Source organism: Apaloderma vittatum, unplaced genomic scaffold (genome assembly GCF_000703405.1).
Source record: "Apaloderma vittatum isolate BGI_N311 unplaced genomic scaffold, ASM70340v1 scaffold3927, whole genome shotgun sequence".
NCBI classification, from domain to species: domain Eukaryota; kingdom Metazoa; phylum Chordata; class Aves; order Trogoniformes; family Trogonidae; genus Apaloderma; species Apaloderma vittatum.
The window spans coordinates 96,533-119,896 of record NW_009724540.1 but is presented as its reverse complement, the minus strand read 5'-3'; the positions used below and the strand labels follow the sequence as shown (position 1 = coordinate 119,896).

General features: G+C 38.5%; 1 protein-coding gene across 1 annotated transcript in view; it reads right to left on the bottom strand.

The window, feature by feature from the left end:
* Nucleotides 1–23,364, bottom strand: part of GRM5 (glutamate receptor, metabotropic 5) — a gene marked incomplete at its 5' end in the record, with an annotated part of 63,659 nt that overhangs the window by 974 nt on the left and 39,321 nt on the right. The window contains 2 exons of the mRNA XM_009872542.1: nt 7,397–7,558; nt 9,118–9,213. Coding sequence (XP_009870844.1) covers nt 7,397–7,558; nt 9,118–9,213 — 258 coding nt within the window. The remainder of the gene's footprint in view (nt 1–7,396; nt 7,559–9,117; nt 9,214–23,364) is intronic.

Below are 23,364 nucleotides of genomic sequence, written 5' to 3'. Positions count from 1 at the left end.
TTCTGGATCTGCATTTATATCTCTGTCTGTATCTGTATTGACATCGATATCTGTATTTATCTATTGCAATAGATCTATATCTGTCATTTATACGTATATGTTCTAGGAAAACAATCGGATTGTGCCAGCTGATTTCAAAGGCCATCTGTGTACCCAGCCATGACCTCCTCTGTGCTCATGTATGGCCATTGATGACCCTTCTCTTGCTGTCCTTAAGACACAGGCAGTGTCTGTCTTGGGGGAGGAAGTAACTTGATGGCTTCCTTTCTGTCAGATTAGTGTCAGGAAAAGGGGTTGTAGGACTGACAGATGCATGGAAGAGTGAGGAAGAAGCAAATGCTTAGAGAGAATAGGTGAGAGACCTGGACTGGCTGGCTTGCAGGGGTCAGGTATGTAGGCTGGCCTGGGACCATTCAGTGATATGGACATTAATGTAGGGTGCGGGCCCTAAGTTCATGGTATGGAGCAGGCAGTGTAGGCTGAGAGATGGAGAATCATAGTCTCTTATGGCTGGGAAAAGAATAGCTATTTATAGAATAGAGTCATAGAATCATAGAGTTATTAAGGTTGGAAAAGACCTGTAACATCATCATGTCCAACCGTCAATCCAACACTACCATGACCACTAAACCATTTCCTGAAGTTCCACATCTACAGTTTTTTTGAACACCTCTGGGGTGGTGACTCCACCAGTACTTGGAAGTACTGGAGCAATACTCAGAAATGGGCTATACTGGTTGTGAATAGAGAGATCCTTCTGATGGGCTAACTCTTTTTCATTGAGGTACGTGGTAAGTTAGCTAGTACTAGCTTCAAAAAAAACCCCTTTTAATTGCAGGTCAGGTCAGAGGATGAAAGAAATAACAGCTAGAAGGAAAGAAACAACAGACAAGCTATACAAGCAGCTCCTCATGGTGACCTGAGTTTGGAGACAGCATTCTGGTCCACTCTCCAGCAAAATAAGTCCTCTTAGGGTAATTTCTCTTACCTGCTCCTTATCAAACTTGCTTATTTTTCTCCTCCTGCTACCTAAGAAAAGCCAGCTGTGGCACTTACAAACACATAGTATGAAAACACTGCTTTCCTTTTACATCTTCCTTAGGCTGATGAGCTAGTGTTTATACATACATTAACCTATAGTTCTAGGGATTAAGAAAGACCATTAGAAATATATTTTAGCTGAAACAGACAATGACTCTGAAGTAATGTCAACAGGAAAACATAGCATCCACATACAAATAAACATGATTTATATATATAAAATGCAACAGAACTTTAAATAATTCACTTCAGTTTCCAAAATTTGCTGCAGCCATTCAGCATTTTTGGAAATACAATCACATTGAAGACCCTGGCAGAGTATCACCAATTTGTTTGCTTTTTAAGCCTGAAATAGATACACTCACACATTAGCCTGCAGTGTAACAGTTTGCAAGACACATAGTTTACTAAACACAGATGACTTTAAACCAGCCTTCATGTGGAGGCTTGCCACACACTACCAGTTTAATAGCTATACCAGTCATCTAAAGAAAAATAGTTGTGTGCTGAGTGTAAACAAAACCTTCTTGTGGGTTCGCATCCACAGTTACATTACATGGAATTACGATGGATCATGTAACACAACATATGCCGACAGCTTTCCTCTTCAAAAGCAGCATGACAGAATCCAGTAGACAAATGCAATGTAAACCAGGCTAGACTGGGAGATGGTCTGTGTAAGTATATAAAGGCTCACCCCTTTGCTGCAGTGATCACCGGGATGTTATCTGAATCTTGGAAGACAGCTGTTACACACCTAGCCCCAAAATGCCAAGCAGAACAGCTGGTGGCTTTTAACATGCTGTTCAGACAATCCTTTCCTTTTGTTGTACCTCAGTCAGAGCAAGAAGGAAAAGCAGAATTGAACCTGCAGTGCTGATCACTCTGACTCTTTGAATATCTGTGGATGCAATTCTGAGCTGAGCAGGAGCTAACACTAATGTCTTCCGGAGGAAATCAGTTGCATCTGAAGATTGCATGCTCCTCTCACTGAAACATGTACTTCGTGGGAGCCGAGAGCTGTTTGAGAGTCCTGACTCCTTGGTCTTGTTGAGTCTTGAGCTCAGTGAGAGCTCGGTGCCAGGAACAGGAGCCAGATTTGGATCCTTTGGTAGGTGAGGGCTTGCTTCTAGTTCTCATAGGATAACCATGAGATCTCCCCCCAGCTCCTGCTGAGTTTGAGCTGGACTAGGAGGCTGGGTGACCCCGCACTTGTAACTTTGATCTGGCAGAAAGAGAGGGTCTAATTCCAGTCCTGGATGTCCTCCCTGATGGGGTCTCTTAACTCCTACTAAGTTCAGATCTCAGAGGGATCTGTGACAGACCTGCCTGCCAGGAAGGTGAAATAAATGCAGTTAACTTGAAGGATTAGCCAATGCAAATAAAAATGCTTACCCGAAGAAAGAGGCATATTCTAGCATCCCTTCTTACTTCAAGCACTGGCTTAGTAGAGGTGTTCAAACCCTATGGTCTTAAGTGTGAACACAAGCACTAACGTATGTAGACATTTTCAGTTCACTGATAGTCAGATTGTAAGAGGTCGTGAAGGGAACATGTCACTCCCTCCCTGGTCATTGTTCAGGAGACAATTATTAAGGATGGATAGGAAGCTGAGAAGCCTGGGGAAAGGAAAAGGATGAAATCTGGGGATGTGTCTAGCCCTTGGCAAGAGCAGCTGACAGATCTTTAGTGAAACAACTGTCACTGACCTCCCTGAGTCCCAGTTTAGTTTCGGGTCAGTCTTGGCTGATGCACTTTTTTATTGACTTTGCACTGTGCCCAGGAGTAATTGAGCTCTGTGTGTGTCTCTCATGGAGATCCTAGGGCTCTAAAGGAGACCCAGTGGCTGTTTGGGGCACATTTTTTTTGCAAAACTGTGAGATACTTCAGAATCATGCATTGCAAATTCCTTGAAATAAAAAGCTGAATAGGAAGCAAGCAGCAATTTATCAATAAGGACTGAACCCTATAGTTAAATCCTTGTAGTCTGCTCAGCAATGATTGGAATTGTTATCTCAGAAATGTATCATTCACTTTATTATGCTTCACCTACACGAATCAACACTGGACTGAGGTGTGCAATCATTTATCACCTCTCTGAAAGGAGCACTGCTTGTTTTCTAACATTGGTATGAAGCTGGGTTATGGGCAAATTGCAGTGATAGTACTTTAGGATCCCGCTTTAACTGCATATTGCAAGTTGACTGAAAGCCACTAAAAACCGAGAAATAAAAATAGATCAGAGGCATAGACGATGATGTCTACTAATGGCATCATTTACATTTATTCCCAGCTCTGCCATGAGCCTTTGGTGGTGAGAAACTTTAGATCATTAAAATTTTAGAGTTTTCCTGCAAACATATTTTGGCTCCCTCAGGTGAGAACTAAAGAATTATACTTTTGAGCTCTCAAAGGAATGCTTCTACTAAGTTTGACTGAATACACATTTTTCTACTCCATTCTGCTTTTCTCTAGCACACCGCACTGAATAGAGCAGAGCAGAGTATGGGTCATATCTGTGGAAAAGCAGACTTCAATCAGTGACAAAATTTCCAACCCAAAATATTAGCAACATTTTTTTTTTTTGTAAAACAAAGCCTTTTCCATAGCACATTTTTTTTATTTCTTTCACTGTAGGTTAATTAGGTTCAGCTTTATGTACAAGAGGGATTTCCACAGAACCAGTCATACTAATTGTTTCTCCAGTCCCTTTACTAAAAGCTGCTTTGATTTGGATAACTAGGCTTTTTCCCAGCGTGCTAGACCTGCCACGATATAATATGTACAAGAAGTGAAAGTGTATAAATGAGCAAGCTTTTGAAGCCTCTGATATTTCACATAATTTCTCTACAGCTGCTCACTTGCTGATAGAATAGCAATTAGTATTGCTTCTCATTTTCTTGCCTTACTTAATCTTTTAGAGTCACTTAAGTTTTTCCTTTAGAGCTTTGCTTTGTATTCAGAAAAGATATTAACTGCTTTTTATTCACTTAGGTGTTCCTCTCCCCTTACATGTTTAGTTTTGTGGGGTTTTTTACTGTCTAGAATAAAACATTTGTTTTGGTTGTGATTGCAGAATTTTTGTTTCAGCATTTCTTTCTCTGTGGTATGATTAGCTATGAGATGGTACATAACTCCACCACCAGAGCTGCTTTGGCTAGATGTTATTAAAGCAAATGTAGTCTGTAAAGTCCCTCAAAATGCCAAAGAAATAAAAAATGGGTAGAGGAATTGACAGTCACAGCAGGTGAAAATTCATATTTTACAGGGGTGCTGCTCTTATCAATTACCTGAAGTTGCTAAAATTAATTCTGATGGTGAGTGCTTAGGGACTAATATAGGGACAGTTACTGAAAGAATATGTAATTTTAAAATAAGTCACTTATTCTGTTGTTAAATGAAAGAGGAAAATCAGCTTTAAATTATGGAATTTATTATTTTCTGAGAAACTTGGATTGCATTGCTAAATAGTATTATTCACCAGTGGAAACTGGAATACAAGGAGAATCAATAGAAATTAATACAAAAATTTAAGGAAATTTTTGTTCTCTATCACATATCAGTATCAATATCTGGTTCCAGATTCGAAATGATACAGCTGAAAAGAGATAGTAGACATTAACTTAATGGAGTCTTCTGTCATCTGTTTGCAACATGTCCTCACGTGAATATAATAAGGAATGATTTAAAATTCTTTAATTTAGAAATCTATGCATGAAAGTCATATTTCAAAACACTGATCTAGATATTATTGAGCTAAAAATGGCAGAAAGGTCATGCTTAGATGTTTTAATGGCTGAAGTAGAGTGCTGCATTCGAACTTGAAGCCATATCTTGTTTCTTGAGAAGCTGGCATAATTAAGTTATTGCTCCAACATTGTGCACACCAGGCCTGATTCTTAAGGACAGTCTTTTCTGTTTAAAGGAGGAGTCCTTCTGTCTTATCCACAGAATCAGCTGGCAGCGGTTAGAAGGACAAACTTCTGTACTTAACTTAGTCCACACAACATTCTGCCAAGGAGAACTCTCTGTTATTGAAAATAAATAGTAAGAAGCTGTTGTCCTTTTAGAGTCCACTACTGAAACCTTATTAAATCCTTATTAAAGGATTTGTGTAGATTTAATTAAAAATGGCTCTTCACAAGGGGTGATCTATGTGTGGGGCTGTGATATATGCAAGCATGGGCACAGGTGTATCTTGCTTCTCTAGTGTTGTCACCTGAGCCAGTCTCAGATCAAGATGCATTTTGCTTGTAGTGACCCAGGTTCTCCATCCTTGGAGAATTAAGTGCCTTCCAACATGCTAAAAACACCGAAAATAAATTAGTACTTGAAGTGGCAAACTGTAATATACCTGTAAAAAGAAGTCATAGTTTCTCCCGGGACTCTAGGATGAACTGGATGTCTGGTTAAAACTGAATGCAGAAACCTAAGGTATCTAAACTATGTCAGTTCTACTACTCTACTGATTTATGTTATTGCTATTCCTTTCATTTTAAACAGACTTTAAGGAAATCTCTACATGCTTATATAATTGTTTCCCTGGGTGAAAGCCAATTCTGTCACATACAAATGACCTGCTAGTGGTATATCACTCAAGTCTTTTAGCTTAAATTATTCCCATGTTGCTTGTTCTATGAAGATAAATAACAACAAAACACAAAAGAGGAATGATATAAGGCAAAAATTAATTTTGTCCGGTCCCAAGTTCTGGAAGTAAACAACATATTTTGCAGTTACTTTTCAGAGTTGTGTCCTGTTAACCACAGCAAGGGCATTTATTTGTATTACGCCAGGAACTGTTCTCTGTTGATATCTCCTTTCCTCATGAAAATCACAGCTGACATTTATATGAATGACTTTAATGTATAAGGATAAAAGAATCTCCAAAGTGAGAGAGAGCTGATGGACAGAATTCCAATGACCTCCCAGCACAGCCCCCAGCGACACTAATGCTGGTAGCGATTTCAGCGGCAAGCCTGATCAGAATGGGAAATGAAGCCTCCGGTATCTGAATGAAACGTTTCTAGGACACCTATTATCATGATCCAAAATGCAAATATTCTTTTGATACCAGATGTAACTTATTTCCTGTATTACTGTGACCTCATTGCAACTGTTAATTATGGCAACTAGCACTGAGTTTTCTTCTCGTCCAAAAAATGTCACTTCAAACATCTCTAAGCACATCTCTTCTAATTTGGGTACATCCTGTTCACAGGATGGATAGAGAACGACGCCATCTCTTGAACTGTGGATTCTGCTTCCCGATGCTTTAAGATGCTTTCAACATTGCTTAGTCAACATTTTTTTCCTTTTTTTTTTTTAGTTGATAATTTTCTAAGCATATGAGATGGAAACTGGGAAAAATAGGAACCATCAGCTTATCTGACCCTGAAATCAGAAGCATAAGCAGTGCACAAGCAAAAAAAAAATGAAGGAAAAGAAGAATTTATCTCTAGAGTTAAAGGTTATTTTGAATTCTATTCTCTGCAAAGACCATACTTTTGGAGGAATTTCAGGTGTTGGGCATGCCTGATAAACACACAGGTATTTATGCACATGGGATCTATCAGCAGGAAAATTACTCTTGTGAATTATTAAGCAGTTTCTTATTTGTTGCATTTAATCAAATCAGAAATGCAAATATGATGCAAGAAATGAAAAAAAAACCAACTAAAATTTGTGATATCTGCCTCATGAAAACCTCATAAAACATTCCATAACTGATTTTATAAGATGTATGTGAATGATGCTCACAGATGATGCAGGATATAGTAACTTCTTTTAATCAGAAATAGCCTTATAAAACATAATACAGTGTACCCATTACTGATATTTTTATGTCACTTTTCATCTTGAAAAGGTATTTATAAAACTGATATACAGAGCCAGTTAGGCCCTGACGTGAAAAATATCCACGCTAGGGCTGGAACTGAAGAATAATATTGCACGAGGGATTTGAAAACATAAGCTGAACAATACTGCCCAGCATTAAGTTGCACAGCATTTTTTTGACTGGAAGGGTGTAAGTGAGATTTGGTTGGTATCATGGAATCTCTTTGCCCTGTGCCGTGATGAGATTTTTTTTCACTGTTCACAGTCAGGTCCCTTTTTCCATCTGCACTTCATCCCAGTGACTTCTGGCACTGGTCTGATGCTTTTTAAGACAGGAGAGTATCACCTACATTCCTTTCTGCGAGATCTACTTTCTCTTTGGGAGGTTCCCAGGCTGTTTAGTGGAAACGCTATGAAATTTGACAAGGACTGCTGGCCAGGACACTGTGGCTGGAGACAACAAAACACAGCCATCAAATGCACTTGCACTCTCTGTTAAGCAGCAGGAGTTCTTAACTGTTTGAGGAGGTCTTGCAGCTGACAGTCTTGCTGTGGAACTATTAGACTGACACAGTTTCCAGTCTTTTTGACTGTTAGGGAATCCTCTTTAACGGGAACTTTTTTCTCCTCTCTACTTGACTCAGATCGATTACAGTCTGGAATGCAAACAGATTCTTCACTGTGAAGAAATAAAATATAAAAAAGAAGTTTTTCAAGTGTATATATATATGGCCAGGCAAAACAGAGCTGAATACTGTACAAGGAAATACAGTTGTTTGACATTCACATGTACTCCTCTTCAAAACTCTCTTACAGGCTGACTTCAGATAGATTTTAAATGAAAAATAAATATCACTGAAGGCAACACAATGTAGGAAAAAATAAAGTAAAATCCAGACAGCACACAGACAAGAAACAGAATCCCAGATGACAAAAGGTAACAGGCATGTATATATTTTGTACAACACTTGATGATGGATGTTCCTGATGTTCCTTAGGCATCAGGAACCCCCCAGATGTGTGCTATCTGGTATTACAGTTGATATCCCTAGGTAAATGAGTGAGTATTGTTGTACCCATGGGGAACATAACGCTGTGCAAGTGTGTCACTGGACACCCTCCTGCAATTATAAAATTTACCTGTGATGTAACACTTGGGAAAATTATAGGTATAATTTGGTCATCTTGTGCTCTAAGGTTACTTTTTTAAATACCTTACAGGGGTTGATAAGGAATGAGTAGGTCTTTTAATAAATGGTAAACAAAATGCTTTTAAGTTGTAGTAGAACGGAACACAATGATATAATGCTTATTAAGAGTGTTGCTTCATGAAAGATGTATAACCATCTGAGACATATGTGGCTTATTCATTTATTAATGGAGATGTCTGGAGAAATGGATTTTCTGTCTTGTGGGAGATCAATATTTTTGAATTCTGACTGGACTCAAAATGAGATGTATAGCTGAAATATCCAAGTATTTCACAGAATTAAAATTTGAAATATTTCAATATAACACCATCAAAATGGCCATATTGAAACAGTTCAGCCCAGTAACACTGAAAATATGTAGCATTTGATACTTATTAAAATTGTAACACTAGTGCATAATGTCACGCAATATATAATGGCCAAAATAAAATTGAAAGTGAATATATAAAATTAAATGGAGAAAGTTATGAAGATGATCTGAATTCTATTTGAAACCTTTCCTTAAAACCACTGTAAAATTCAGCACTCTCTGCAATATATATTGATTGAGAAGAACCAAATTTTCATATTGACAATGTTTTCATCGATCAGTTTTCCTTTGCTCTTTTTAAGATCTCTTTAGATTAAACCTAGTACGACGTCTATTACGTAGCAGAACCACCATTCCAGAGGAGTTCTGGAGCTGCTTGCTCCACGTATGAATGCCGTCTCTCTTCATCTGCTCTGCTGGCTTAATGAGTCAAGTGTAAGGGTTCTCCTCCCCGAAGCACCATAGTACGACAACATCACACAGGACACGTGGTTCGGATCACTTGAATGAACATGGTGCAGGGTTTTTTTGGCAGTCAGATGGAACACAGAAATCAGCAGTGGCCATGTGTTTTCTTTTTTCTTTTTCTTTTCTAAACATAGTATATGGGATGCACAGGAATTACAGACAGAGGATCTGGCCTGGCACTGCCCCAGGGCTGCTCCTCTTGTTCACAGACATATCACACTGCCCTAAGGCCACTTGCTTTTTGCTTACCTGGTCATTGTAGCTCTCCCACCATTCCCCATACTCCCTTTTGGGGTGAAACACTCTATTTCCGACTTGGGCGGGGCCAGTCTCCTGCCTTTGTACCTAATAAATCACGACAACAACAGGAGCAAACAAAAAGAAGTGATTGTGTGCTCAGCTTTCTGTGACAGCTGCTGTGCAAAGGACCATGCACATGAATGCTACCGTGGCAGCAGTGGGATATAGCGCAAAGCAGCCATGGGAGCAGTGGAAAAACCGCATAAACCCCAGATCTGTGCTAAAGCAACCAGGGCTATGCAGGAGAGGTGCTCCCCATTTCATTTCTTTTAATATATATTTGATATATATATGTATATGTATAGGAAGAGCTAAAAAAATTCTACAGAATAAATAGCATGCTAATTTTTTTTTATTTTTTTTTTGGAATTAGACCAAAATATTTGGCTAAACAGTTTAAGGGAAACAACACTTAAATTAAGGATCAGTGAGAAATCAGCTGGTGGCCATGTTCTCACTCCTAATTTATTTTTTTTGTCTGATCCTCCATCTCTGTAACACTTGAATCGTTGTTCTGCTTGTCAAAACTATTAGCACTGTAGGTGGTTGGATGAAATTTGGGTGGGCTCACAGTCCAGATTGTGAATGGACTTCCTCTCTCCATTAGCAAAATGAGGACTGCAGAGACTTGTAGAGATGTAGACATAAAATCAAGTGAAATCCACCCCAGTCCCAGAGCACAACTTGGTAGCTTGAGTGTTTCAAATACCATACCTTGCACTTAGATGAAAAATTCACTTGGATAAACAGTTTAATACTTGAGGATCTAATTAATCCCTTGATAGGATATCAGGATAAGACTTGGTCATCCTAACTGATATGTGAGCACTGAAGAGGTCTTATGCTGGCTCTCTTCCCAGTGGTGAATTTCACCTTAATTGTACAAATTCTTGCACTAAGTGTTGAAACACCTATCTAAATGCTGTGATAAAATTGGGGAAAAATGCCTGCAAGTGTCTTCTCAAATAGTTTGTGATAACCCATTCGCACATGCCATGATCTGTGCTGTGAGTATTTAACATACTTCCGTGGTGAAGCTTGTACATTTTAGCACTGCTAACATTACAGTATAAACTATTGATTGCTTGTTCATTAACCTGATCTATATAGCAAAAGGTATCTTGAAGAGAACAACCCTGTAAAAGAGAAATAACCTGAGTACACACAAAGTGAGGCTAAATTTTGGGTGCAGTTCTGGTAGATCCTCAGAAGCAAGTGTATATCGCATGAATAACTGAGAAAGCAGCTTTGTGAATCTGAAAGTGAACCGGACACAGTAAAATGAAGTGTGCTCAGTGCAGAGAAGTCCTTCCATTTACCAGCCTTACTGAAAGGAGGAACAACAGGAGCTTTGCAGACTGGCTACCAAAGTTTTTAAAACAATCCAGAGTGCAGTATACGCAGTGCTCCCAGATAGGCATGAAGTTCGTGCAGGACACATAGATGTTAAATGGAAGGCGATTCCTAGAGCAGAGGAAAAAGTGGAAGGGCTTAGAGAGTAGATAAATTCACTGAAAATTCAAAGGAAGTCAAACTGGATCATACAAATTCAGGTAGGGTAGCCAAGTAGAAGGAGCAAAGAGAAAAGAACATGTAGAAACGTCACAGGAGAGAAAAGTAAATAAAGTTGGAGTGAAGGTGCGAGACAGCAAAGAAAGTAGAGTTTAGGAAGAACAGGAAGGAAACTTAGTTACATTGAGACCCGATAACCAAAAGAGATACTGTGTGCCCAACAAGACAAAAAGAGATAGTCAAGACTGAGAGAAGGAATTTGGAGACTGCAAATGCTCGCAATAAGCTGAATACTAAAGTTGCCAACAGAAGGAAACAGGAGGTAACTCGGCCACTCCATGCTGAAGAACTCTCCCAAAGTGTTCATTCCCCAGTCACTAGTGTAAGTTTCACTGCCGTGAAAGTCAGCAGAGAGACTACTACGAATCTCTCAAGTTTTTCCATCCACTCAAGAGCAAATTACACCATCAGAAATAATATGTTGTCAAAGAGTGTCTGAAAGCCTTGACCCACAGTAACAGCTCCACTGCCATCCATTCAGTGCTAAATACTCATGTAATTATGAAAATAGTGATCAAACTCTAATCAACCTTTCTAATGTGGAAAGTGCATCTCACCAGCGCATGGAAGCTGCAAAGTTCTTTGGGTGACGATTCTGGAAAAGCACACCAGAGGCTCTGTGTTAAAAGGGTTTTCAGCTTTCAGAGCAGATAAAGGACATGATTTTGCCTCAGAATATCTTTAATTTGAAAAATATTCCCTTCATTGTTGTCAAAACAGAAGATTGCTTTAAAAGATTTAATCTGATGAGAAAAAAGAAAAAAATGCCTCAAACATTTCTTTGCAGTTGTCATAAAAAATGCTAACATGAAAATTATTTTGGTATTTCAGCTGGTGTATGGAGGAGGCGTAAAACACTACAGTATGAGCAATGTTTGCAAGAATAGATTTCTTTTCTCATTGTCAGTTCCAGAACTATGTATTCATTAGAAAAGAGAGAGAAGACTTTGCTTCTGTGCAGAGTGGCAGCTACTAAATTCTATTGAAGGATTGAAAAGATTTTATGTCATTTTCTTTTTTTGGGGGGGGAGGGTCTTGTGTGCAGCATTATGGACGATGTCTTGTTTTTACACAAAGGTGAGGTGGCTTAAGTAAAATGCTTAATGACACATACTAATATGTTTTATAAGTCTTGATAACTGACAGGAAATTTGGGAAGGAACTCCCAGTAATTGTCACTTTGATGCTTGTCCATTTACCAAATACTTTGTCTCCTCTTTGTCTCCACTCAGTCCTTAACAACAGTGCTCTGCACTCTCAGAGGGGATCAGGAGAGAGAAGGAAACTTTCTCCTGAGCTCAGAGAAACTGTGTCTACACTGCCTTGGCTAGTGAACTCGATGGACATGGCAGGAAACAGCTGCATGACTGCTCAAATTTTAAGGACTTTTAGATGTTTTCCTTGCCTTCTTTGCCTTCCAGCAAAACTCATCTTGTAGACCAAAATTGATGGATGCTATGGGAAAAAAAGAGGGATCATCATCCTGAATGACACCAGTAGTCATCCACTACATTGCCATAGAAATCAGTTTTAATGTGTACATCCCTACTCTTTTTATACTCTTTTTCCTTTTTCTTTTTTTCTTTTTTTTTTTTTCCCCCCCAGTGAAGGTGAGGACACTTGAAGGGCTCCGAGTTCTTAGATACGGATTTTATTAGACTATGTCTATGCTTTAGAAGCAGGTGTTGTTATCCTGGTGGTCCTGACTTCATGTTAGGATGAGACTCAGGTGTGCTCATGGTCCTTACTGGCCCTGCTCTCTTGTGGCTTCCATGCAGAAGGTCTTGGATGCCTTGACCAGCAGTTGATTCCATATGGTAGCATATCCCCTATCCAAGAGATGTTGTCAGGCTGGACCTAGAAGATCTGTCGTAGCTCATATATCTGCATAGTTTGGCCAAAACCTTAGTAAAATTCTTGAAAAATAGTATATGGGTAGAATGTGGGTAGTACACCTATTCTGATAAAATGTGCACACTACAGGAGTTGAGAAAGACTACCGAAAAGTCAAGTGCTTGCAATAGCAAAAAGTAGTTGTTTCAGATAATCTGTCCTCTGAATAAAAAATTGCAGCAATTAGAAACTGGCTTTTACTCTTAGACATAAAACTTTTTTTTTCTCTCTTTTTTCAGCAAGAAGTTTAATTAATTAAAGGATATCTCAGGATAACTTTGCGATTTTTTTAACGAAATGCAAAGCAGAGGTAATTTGCTGTACTGGAGATTGAACGCTGTCACCAATCTGTATTTTAAATGCAACGTCATACCATCATGCAGTAATGTTACTAATTATTAAGCACCAAATGTGTGCTTGGCACTGGTAACCCCACAGGAACAGATTACCTCTAATCAACGCCGGAATAAGGTGCTGATGAAACTGTACCTTCCAAGAGTGGAAAAAGTGATGTTTCCACAGAAACACTTCAAAAGAGAGAGATTGTACAGCCAAATCTCATTGTAGGGCAATAGCTAATCATGTGTTGGGGACTTAAGCTCAGCATTGCAGTGATTAATTCCTAAGATCTTTGTTAGTTAATGAGATTCCAATTTTTGGTCTGAGATAAGGAAAATGGTATTACAAGTCTAAAACTCTCTCCGAGTCAAGCTTTATACCACAAGCTAACAATAATCAAAGCAGGTAATATCTAGTATTTCAACTCCAAACCTCTCATTTTTGATATTTTGGAATAAACCAGAGGAGAGGAGAGGAGAGCAGAGGAGAGGAGAGGAGAGGAGAGGAGAGGAGAGGAGAGGAGATTTGGAAAAGTTAACATTGCATTGATGAAATGTTGTCTTTTTGCTTTCCATTATCCTTATAGAGACTTTTCAATGTGTTTATGCCTGGAACTGAGACAGATTGCTGAATGTTACAAAGCCACCTACCTTTCGAGACCCAGTTGCATATTTTATTTGCTGGTTATTACATACAAGTAGAATTTTTCACTCGCAATCTTACTAGGTCTTGATGCTAAGAAATTATGAGGAACTTGTATTTTGTAGCAGCAAAGTTAAGGCTGGCCTTAAACAAGGTAGGAAAATATATGAATGAAGATTTCTGCATGATTGATAAAGAATGAATTATGAAAGATGCAGGGGTTGCTTTGAGCCACAATCATACTGTGTTCTTGAAAACCATTTCTGAGATTGGTCATGCTATCTTGACATTGCTTCATGCTGTACTGAATACTTTTAAAGGGGTCTCAGATTATTGTGTGACACTTTCCAATTTATTTAATGGCTGAAATAAATTATATATTACTAAGCACGGCACTTCTTGTTCCTTTAAAGAAAATCAACATATAAACATTGCTTAATAACGGAATTTCAGCAAGCAAAATTGCTTCAAAAAAACCCTCATAATTTATTTTTTTCAAGTGCAGAATAATATTTTATTTTTTTTACAGCTTATTCTAATTAAGCAGTCATATGTAATTGCAGCTGTTGAATTAAAGTGAAAATTGAATTAAAGTGACATTTTCTGATAGAATGGTATACAAAACATTCTACTGACTCAAGGCAAGGTTAGACTGATAGCAAAATATTAGCAGTATGTTTATTTAACTTCTTCCAGAAGTGTATTTCTATAATGTTGAACAAACCATAGTGTAAGATTTCTGTACTTGTGTATAACATGAGACGTCTTGTTCTACCCATTCTATTCTCTATGCTGAACGTCTATCCTCTCCTCTTCAAGTATATGTAATTAGAGATGACCTGGGAAGGTCTCATTATTTTATTCATTATTTCCTTCATTATATTGAAAAGGGAAACTAAACCACATTTTCTCTGAAGCATTTTAAATGTTCGAAACTTGTGTAGGTTTGTGAAATGGATGGACGGGGAACTGCTTTTTAATTCCTTACCTTGGCATTGAGTTTCACATGACATTTTTCAATTTTATAAGAAAGAAATTTCTATTTTCTAATGCTATTTATTGGATTTGTTATACTATGCTTTATATTTAATATATTAATGCTATTTTATTTTCCAATGTTTTGCATCTTCAGTGCTTGTTTATTAGATTTTTATCACTTTTCTCTTTTCTGCTACCTTATTATTGGAAAGGGCGTGCAAATTTTTATTTTTTGCAATGTATAATTGTGTTATAATTCATTAACTGGCACTAAAGTGGATAACCACTGCAATATATAATTCTATAACTGAAACTACAAGAAATTAAGAGAATTTTATGTTTATATATTTTAACAGAAACCTGCCTTGAATTTCAGCCACAGTTATTAAAAAGCATCTATAACCAATTGGAGTTCTAAGTCAGCTGAAATTCCAGCTAGTCTGCACGAACTTTCAGTATTCAAGTACAATCACCATTCTTTACAATTTATACAGCTATTTCCATAGTGTCTTATTTGGGCCTTGGAAGGAAGGTGCATGCCCTAGTCTTCTGTTTGTTAAAGTAATTTCAACGCCAGTTAGTGTCAAAGGTTGCTCTGGAAAGAGCCAGAAGTTCCTTTGTTAGACAAACGTGTCCTCAGGTGACATCATAGAATCATAAAACAGTTTTGGTTGGAAGAGACCTTCAAAATCATCGAGACCAACTTCTTTCTTAGGTCAGATGGTATTTTCAACAGGATCTACATGAACATGAGAATGTCTGTGTGGCTTGCCTGGGTGCTCTTCAACAAGGCTGATAAGGATAATATTGATATACTATAGTGTCTATTTGTCACCAGAATTCTGGGAGACAGGCTTGAAGATGAAAAAAAGTAGATGATGCTGTTAAAAAACAGACAACTTTCCACCAGCTCTTTCTTCCCCTAAAAAAAAGTGTTCCCATCTCCACTGTTCCTCCATTTTCTTTGTTGTAATGCACTAGCAAGACTGCATCTTGCAATCAAGAGCATATTTCTGTAACAGCAGGCAGGGATCTGTTTGCAATGTAATTTAATTTGCGCAGTTCAGCTATGATACTTGGTTCAAAATGATGGGGACACTGTCCTAATAGCATAAATAATTCCAAAAATCAGTCTCAGTGCTGAGTTAATGCAGCTAAATTATTACACAGAACCATAGAATGGTAGGGGTTGGAAGGGACCTCTTAAAATCATCTGATCCAGTCCCCCTGCTAGAGCAGAATCACCTGCATCCTTATTTTAATTAAATTTGAGAGGAAAATTCAAAACAACAACACTATTACTGTACACAAATTAAAAAACACATTGTAATCAGGGTATTCAAGAATATAGGCTCATTATATAGATTGAATATTTCAGCAGCATTTTATCAAAATCCTTCAGACCTACTACCTTTCACTGAGTTCCATAAAATATTCTTCAGTCATTTCACAATACTTAAATTTTATTAATCACAGTATGAAGCTTGTCCAAATAGACACCAATACTAAATTATTCAGGGAAAAATGCAGGACTGAAACCATTCAATAATATCTCAATCTAAATTTGTGTAACATATTAGATTAAAATAGCTCTAAATGATCCATTTGGGAACTGATTCCTTAATAAATACAGACTAATCAGTCAAAAGGATAATGACTTCCTCTGGAGTTAAATATTTTTTTTCCTGCATGCATCAAAATTCCTCTCTAGAATGAAGGGAACAACATCTTGCTATGGCTAGATTTTGGGTTATTTTAAGTAAGAACAATACTCACTGAGCCAAACCTTCACCTCATGTAAATTGTTACTTGCTGCAATGACATTATGTCATGTAAGAAGCTTACCCCTCACTTTTTTTTGGTATCAGTTCATATGACAAAGCTATCTAAGCACTTTCATGCAATTTGTAGTTGGTGGTCCCCTTAAATGGTATCTGTAGCAGTCTCAGTGACGTTTTTTGCCTCACAGTAACCTCTGGTCCTGTTCTGTGCTGCACTTTAATTTTTCAGCTTTCACTGGGATTTATTATGCTGATATAAGCAATGGCTAAAAGCTGGTCACTGCTTCAGTTCAAGGATGGTGCTGCTCATTTCTATAGCGTAACTTCTTAAGTATTACCTGTCCTGATTCACATTCTCCAGTAATCTCCTGGTTAGTTCTCCATACACATGAGAGTTGATTAAAAAAAAAACAACACTCACCAATAATTTGCCTGTTCTGTAAAACATCAAGATTTCAAATAATGACCTTTTTTTTTGAGAGAGAAATAAAACAAGAATTGCAAAGGTCTTTTAGTGTAAAGCTAATATAATATAAAAGCCTGATGAATGAGAGGTACAAGAGAGCTGGATTGGAATCTCTCCTTTGCCTTTGTCCAACATTAAAAATCATTATTCTTTTCAGCAGGCTGGAAAGTAACTCTCTGCCTTTTCCAATCAGTGTTTATTTTACACAAGCAGAATGGCTCCATCAGGCTCCAGCCAGAAAGCAATCCGTTCTGGCAGAACTGACAGGCTGCTGATACAGCTCTGCACGAGAGGCCATACGCAGACTTGAGCTCTGTATCATGAGAATACAGCCTCTTCTATATGCGCCTTCGTGTTTTTGTGACTCAGTCCATGCAACTATCTGCAGAACCTGCAGAACCAATGATTTTTTAATGAAGTCTGTGACTGTTATTCTACAGACTGGGGAAGCTGTGTTTTACCAGGCAATGGACCTGATGGAGCGTTAGTCCTGGAGTACTGTTTGACCAGGCAGGTCAGCAAAAGTATCTCAGCCCTTTGGTTGTGAAAGTTGTGAGGATGAACCTATAACCCATGTCCTGACAAAGTATGGTAAGTAAAAAGTTTTTCACATTATTATGGAAGAGAAGGATAGTGTTCTTTTATCATCGTTCAAAATGTGTCAAAGAAGTTGTTCAAGTTGCATACAAATGAAGACAAAATTGGCAGCTGCATTATAAGAAATGTGTCCCTGTAGAATATATGACAGAAACTCACGATCAGTGTGTTTCTCCATGGGTGTACACGTGAGGAATATGAGCCCGCTTCAACTTTCCACAAAACTCCCCAAGGCTTTCATGTACTCTTCTTTACATGACTGGAAGCTCCATGTCAAACCAGCCCTGTTTCATCTCTTGGGAAATTTACCTTCCTGAGGCATAGGAAATTTGAATGTCACACATTTCCATCTGAAGTCCTCCTGCTGGTAATGAACACACGTATTCTATAAACATTTGAACATGACTTCCTGGCTATGACTTCAAATCTGTCCATTTTTTCATGGCTGCGGCTTTCAGCCAGGCACAATTTGGTATCTAGGCAATAGGTATTGCATGAACTGCGTCTTGAAGACCCTTGGTATGGTGTGTATAACAGTGGCAGAGGTTTAATTCTGATGGAGATCCCATTTGTCTGGAAACTCAATGTCTTCGCAGAGCTTTCCTACCAAAGCAACACAGTAATAGTCAGACCTTGAAGAAGTTGCGACAGTTCAAATTCAAGACTGAAATTTTCAGTTCATGTGTCTTTTCAGTGTTTTCAGTGATTTCAATCAGATTCAGAATGAGAAGAAATGTTTAAAAAATTTCCTGAGGAAAAGAGGGTGGGCTTTTTGTGAGAAATTTCAATTCAGGCTTCTGAAAAACTTGCTTCAAGATTTTGATGCTTGAGATATGACGTGCTGATGTATGATATAATATTTAGACTGCAATATTTTTAAACCATGAATGGCAGCTTCTAGTCTGATTCAAGCATATTTTTTCTTATTTTGTGGATCAAAATAGCTCCTGTCTGAATTACAATGAAACAGATAAAAAGAGGGGAGAGAGAGCAGATAAGGGGGAAAGCAAGCTGTTCCTTGCCGAAAACAGAGCCGATAGTGTGGTGGTAGACACCTGTTTCCAAAATATTTCATTATGGCACAGTTTGGGACTGTCTGATGGAAACACTAATCATAGCCACCCATGATCCAGGGCTGAATCCAGTCCAGTGGAAAAATCTACCTTGCTTATCATGTCTTCTCCACGGGAGACAGGGGATGTCATTTAACAGCACATGAGCCTGATCATTTGAAGACTTTTTCTGATGCCTGTGCAAGGTTTTCTCAAGCTGCCGGTTTTGTCCCAGCGTAGCACTTGAGAGGGAGAAAGAATGGTCCCAATGGCACCTGATTCTTAGGCGGATATGTGAGCACCTTTATATAAGCTGAGTAAGATAAAAACAGTAATAGTGATTTATGCAATAAAAATTCCGTAGTTCACGTGAGAGTGAATGTTGGCTCCCTGGAGCTAGGATCTTCACTCCTGTCAGTCCTGTCAGTTCTGCAGATGTATGCAGAACAATGCACAGTTCTGCAGTCACACAGTGGTAGATGAATTTCTTAAAAGGACAAGATAATACATTGTAACACAAATGAGTAATTAATTTATTTTGACAGCCACAGTTTATGTGTAATTATTTAGGAGATGCTGAATCACACAGCAAATCCAGGTGGAATGAAGTATCACCACCACACTGGACTATAAAGCTTTAATCTCAGTGAGATTTGTGAGTTGCTGTGGATAAGCATCTATGATAGGTGCAGAAATCAATGTGCATCTTTCTTCTGTTTCCTGGAATTGTTCTGTTCATGTCTGTACTGAGGAATTATGCGCAGTACCGCAAACATCTAAGGTATCTTGAATATGACTGACATTATCTGACTTTGCTGGTGCGGTGATGGTTCTTTCTTGTTGAGTGATTATATCTACCTGCCTGGGTAACAGATTGAAAGTGCTGATCAGTCCTTTTGCTTAAATTAATAGTTACTTTCAGTGAACCCAACTCATTCAGAAGATGTTAATCTGACTTGTATTGTTTCTGGAGAGACCTTTTTTGTTTGTGCAGGGCACCTACCAGCTTCTGCCTTTTGAGAATATGCTAGAAGAAGCCTAAATGAGTCCTACATCATTGTAAGAGACTGTGTTAAAATTTTGGCTCAACCTTGCTGAAATTGCCCATGAAGAAAAGACTGTGTTGAAATTGCCCATGAAGAAACTTCACGGTCGCTCTTTGCAAGCTTGGACCACTGATAAGTCCCAAACAACAACTTCAGGGCCCAGCCCAGATAAGCCACGGGGCTCGAAGTCCAACTTCTGGGTCTGGCTCAATTCCCGATACAGCAGCTGTCTTGCAAGCCCAAGGGTGTGCAAGCCCACCGGTGTAACTAAGGCAGCTGCCCTGCAAGGCAAAAATGGGCCCTCTGGACACCTCTGCATGCTCCACTGACAGAGGCGACGCTGTGGGGGGTGAAGATCGCTCCTCATGACCCTCATACACATGGACTAACCAGGTGGAGAATGGGCAAAGCGGCTCTTGGAACACTGTATAATGCCACTGTGAACAGCTATTCTGTGGAGATCTTCCCCACTGAATCGAAACAGGCGGACCTGCGAGACATCGCTGGATCTGTGCTGGTAGCTGTACTTCTTGCTATCTTGAACTTTTACTGCTTTGCTTTTCCTTATCTTTCTTTCCTATCGCTCTCCAGTGATTGTTAGTCAATAAAGGGTTTTGCTTTTGTGACATCTGACACCGTTTGTGTCTTAATTTCACCCTTGCAATCAAAACGAATCACCTTGACTCTAACTTCTATCGGGTGTAAGTGGGTCAAGACAATCATCACAAAGAAAATGGCCAACTGGCAGTTAAAAATGCTTTAGCTGCCTAATTCCTTTCTGCTGCCTCTCACTGCCACTAAAAAAATAAACAAAAGGGAATGCATATGAAATAAACATCTAATCTCCAGGCAGAGAGCCTTTCTCTGGGATTGCAATGGTATTTTCTGACCTCATTCTTCTTTCGGAAGTTCCCACCTCATTGCCAGAATACCTCTCCTGTTTGCATCTAAGTCACAGCTTGATCTTATAGAAGGATGCCAGTTTCCTCTTGATTTTCTCATGACATGCCACAGGCTGGAACAGTGCAGAATTTGCTGCTGAAGCAACTTAGAAACTTTGAAGATTGTTAGGGGACCTCCAAAAGGAGCAGTTGAGGGCAGGAACCACTGAAGGATCTACAACCAACAGGGGAGAAATGGAGAGCAGGAGCATTGGCTGCACTGTGAAGATCTGGGGAGAAATTTAAAGGGATGAGAGAAAATGTTGGTAGGACTGAGACCTTTTGGTGTGCAGTCCTGTCTAGAAATATCATAACAGCAGCTCTTGTAGAAAAAATATACAGTCCTTATCTTAACTGGGATACAGTTATTTGAGGATGAGGAGAGGATAAATTATGCCTGTACTTTGGACTTCAGCAAATGGACTGCGTAGCATATATGCTAATTGTTCCTGGGACCTTAGGGTAAGATTTGCTCAACTTATTTATGTCCTTCCTACTCCCTATGAAATTAACATGCAAGATAACTGGAAGAAGGTCCAGCCAGATGCCTCTCTACAGAGGTTGTGTGGCATTGACTCCAGCTATGTAGCATTCTGCATTTTTCTTTGTGAGATTGCTTCTGGTAATGTCTGGTTTGTTAGCCTTGCATTTAAATGAAGATAGAATATATTTTGGTGAGTACTGCTGAATCACAATAACCAACATGAGATGGTTTTCATCTCATTAGGTAATGAATAGTTTTCCTCTCTCCTTCTACAAATTTCAGTACCTGAAGACTCACTCCAACACGTATCCACAGTTTGCCCACGTTTTCTTAATTGAAGAACACCTCGTGCAAAAAGTCATTTAGGACTCTGACAGACGCATTGCTTTATTTAGGCAAAAGCAGTCTTGTTATCTGTCATTTTGCAGCTGATGTGAAAGCTCTGAATTGAGCATTGGCATTATCTGTTTGACAATGATTTGATGCAATACTACACTGTGCTATAAATTAGTGTCAAGAAACAAAATAATAATGATTGGGGGGCCCTCTATGAACTGATGACTTAAATAGCATGTTTCTTTAAAATTCAGCAGTGACTCACTCTTTTAAGTAAAATCCCTCTGAGTTATTCAAATAATGACATGTATCTCCAGTGCTTATTTCCTTTGATTCTGAATACTTGAGTGTTTACTTAAATAACTATCCAAACAAGCTTTTGAGCATTGTACTGAATAATACCTTGAAACATACCACTTTGTGCATCAAGATTTTTTTTAAGGAATGTTTGAATTTGAAGTAAAATGGTTGGGGTCTTTTTGTTCCTGCTCTGCAGTAAACAGAATTAAAGCTGAAAATGTTTTTCTGCTCTTTCTTGAAGATGATATCAGATATAGGTGAAGTCCCAAGCAGTGTTTTAAATTTACACAGACATTTCAGAACTCTGTTTTGTTTTCTTTCATGCAACAAAATAAGCATTGATTAGAGAGAATTTCTCATGATCAACAGAATCAATTTGCTCTTGGATTCCCAGACTCTTCAGGCACACACTGACTGAGCACTGCTAAGCAAACTGGCATCTTCACAGTTTAACCATCTGAGGACTCAGACACACGCATTAGGAGCGTGTTCTTTATTGAAATTTTATGTGTTGCTAAACACATAAAGATTTTCTCCAAGTTTCAGGTGAACTGTGCTAATTCTTTATATCTAGGCAGCTTTGTGATGCCTTTTTCATCCCTACACACACATATTGGGCACTCTCAATGCTCTTCAGGATTGAAGACATTTACAAGACAGTGATGTTGAAAAAGAAGTCATTGTTGATGATGATCTATTGCATCCTGCCCTCTACCACAGATGTTATCTACACATTGAGGTATATAAAGAAATGGAAACACTCCTCAAAAAGAAGACAATACATCTTGTCTTTTAGGCTATTTAATAGCAGGGTGCACTCCTTACTTTTCAGAACAAAACAAAGACTTCAGAGCAAAATCTTTCAACACTGGGCCCAAATGATGACAAACAAATCCTTCTCAAGCCCAAGATCTTCCCCTCATCTGTAACTTCATCTTGTTGAGAAAAAAACATTGTGAGATGTAAATCACCTTGGCAGCAAAAGTGAGGGAAGATAATAATGATCTTGAAGAGGAAGAATATCCTCCTATTTAGGCCCAGAAATTGTTATAGGGCTTCTAACCCAAGTACCTCAGGTCATTCAGGCATACAGACAGAAGCTGTAGAAAAGAATATTTCAGGTAACCATCACTTAATCTGATAAAAGATTTATCATCTTAAAATAGCATCCTGCTCTGCACCTGGAAAGGGACTGGAAGATGCCATCATCAACTGATCATATGTACAAAATATCTTGTATCAGACTGGCCATTTCTGTATCAATTCAAAATAATTGAAAGTGAAGTTTTAGTAATAATCTGAGAGAAACAAATCATCACTTTGACATAATCTGTCCTGCAGGTATTATTAATAAAATCCTCCTTTAAGTCTAAATTCTGGTTCACACAAAAATGGAAGCACAAATTGGCCTTGTTTCATGTCAACTCCAGTTTTGAACAATGGCATGTCTGAAAGTACTGATATTGCCAATCCTAAAATCCACGTGTGTTTCATTGAGGAGAAAAGTCTAGCTAACTTGTCACTTCCAGGCTAGACGTGTATAGCTGAGAATTGACAAAACTGTTTCCCTGCACTTTCATACAGGCAGAATTCGGTTTATGCCAGCAGTTAAATAACCCATAGCACCCATATGAAAAGTGAAAGGGATCAAAAGATTAGAATGAAACCCTGGGCTGGGTGTAGTTCTATACACTCTGTCTATGAAACAGGGCAGTATTTCCACTCCAGAGCTCTCCTTTCTCTTTAGTGTTTGTTTACAGTCATTTTTA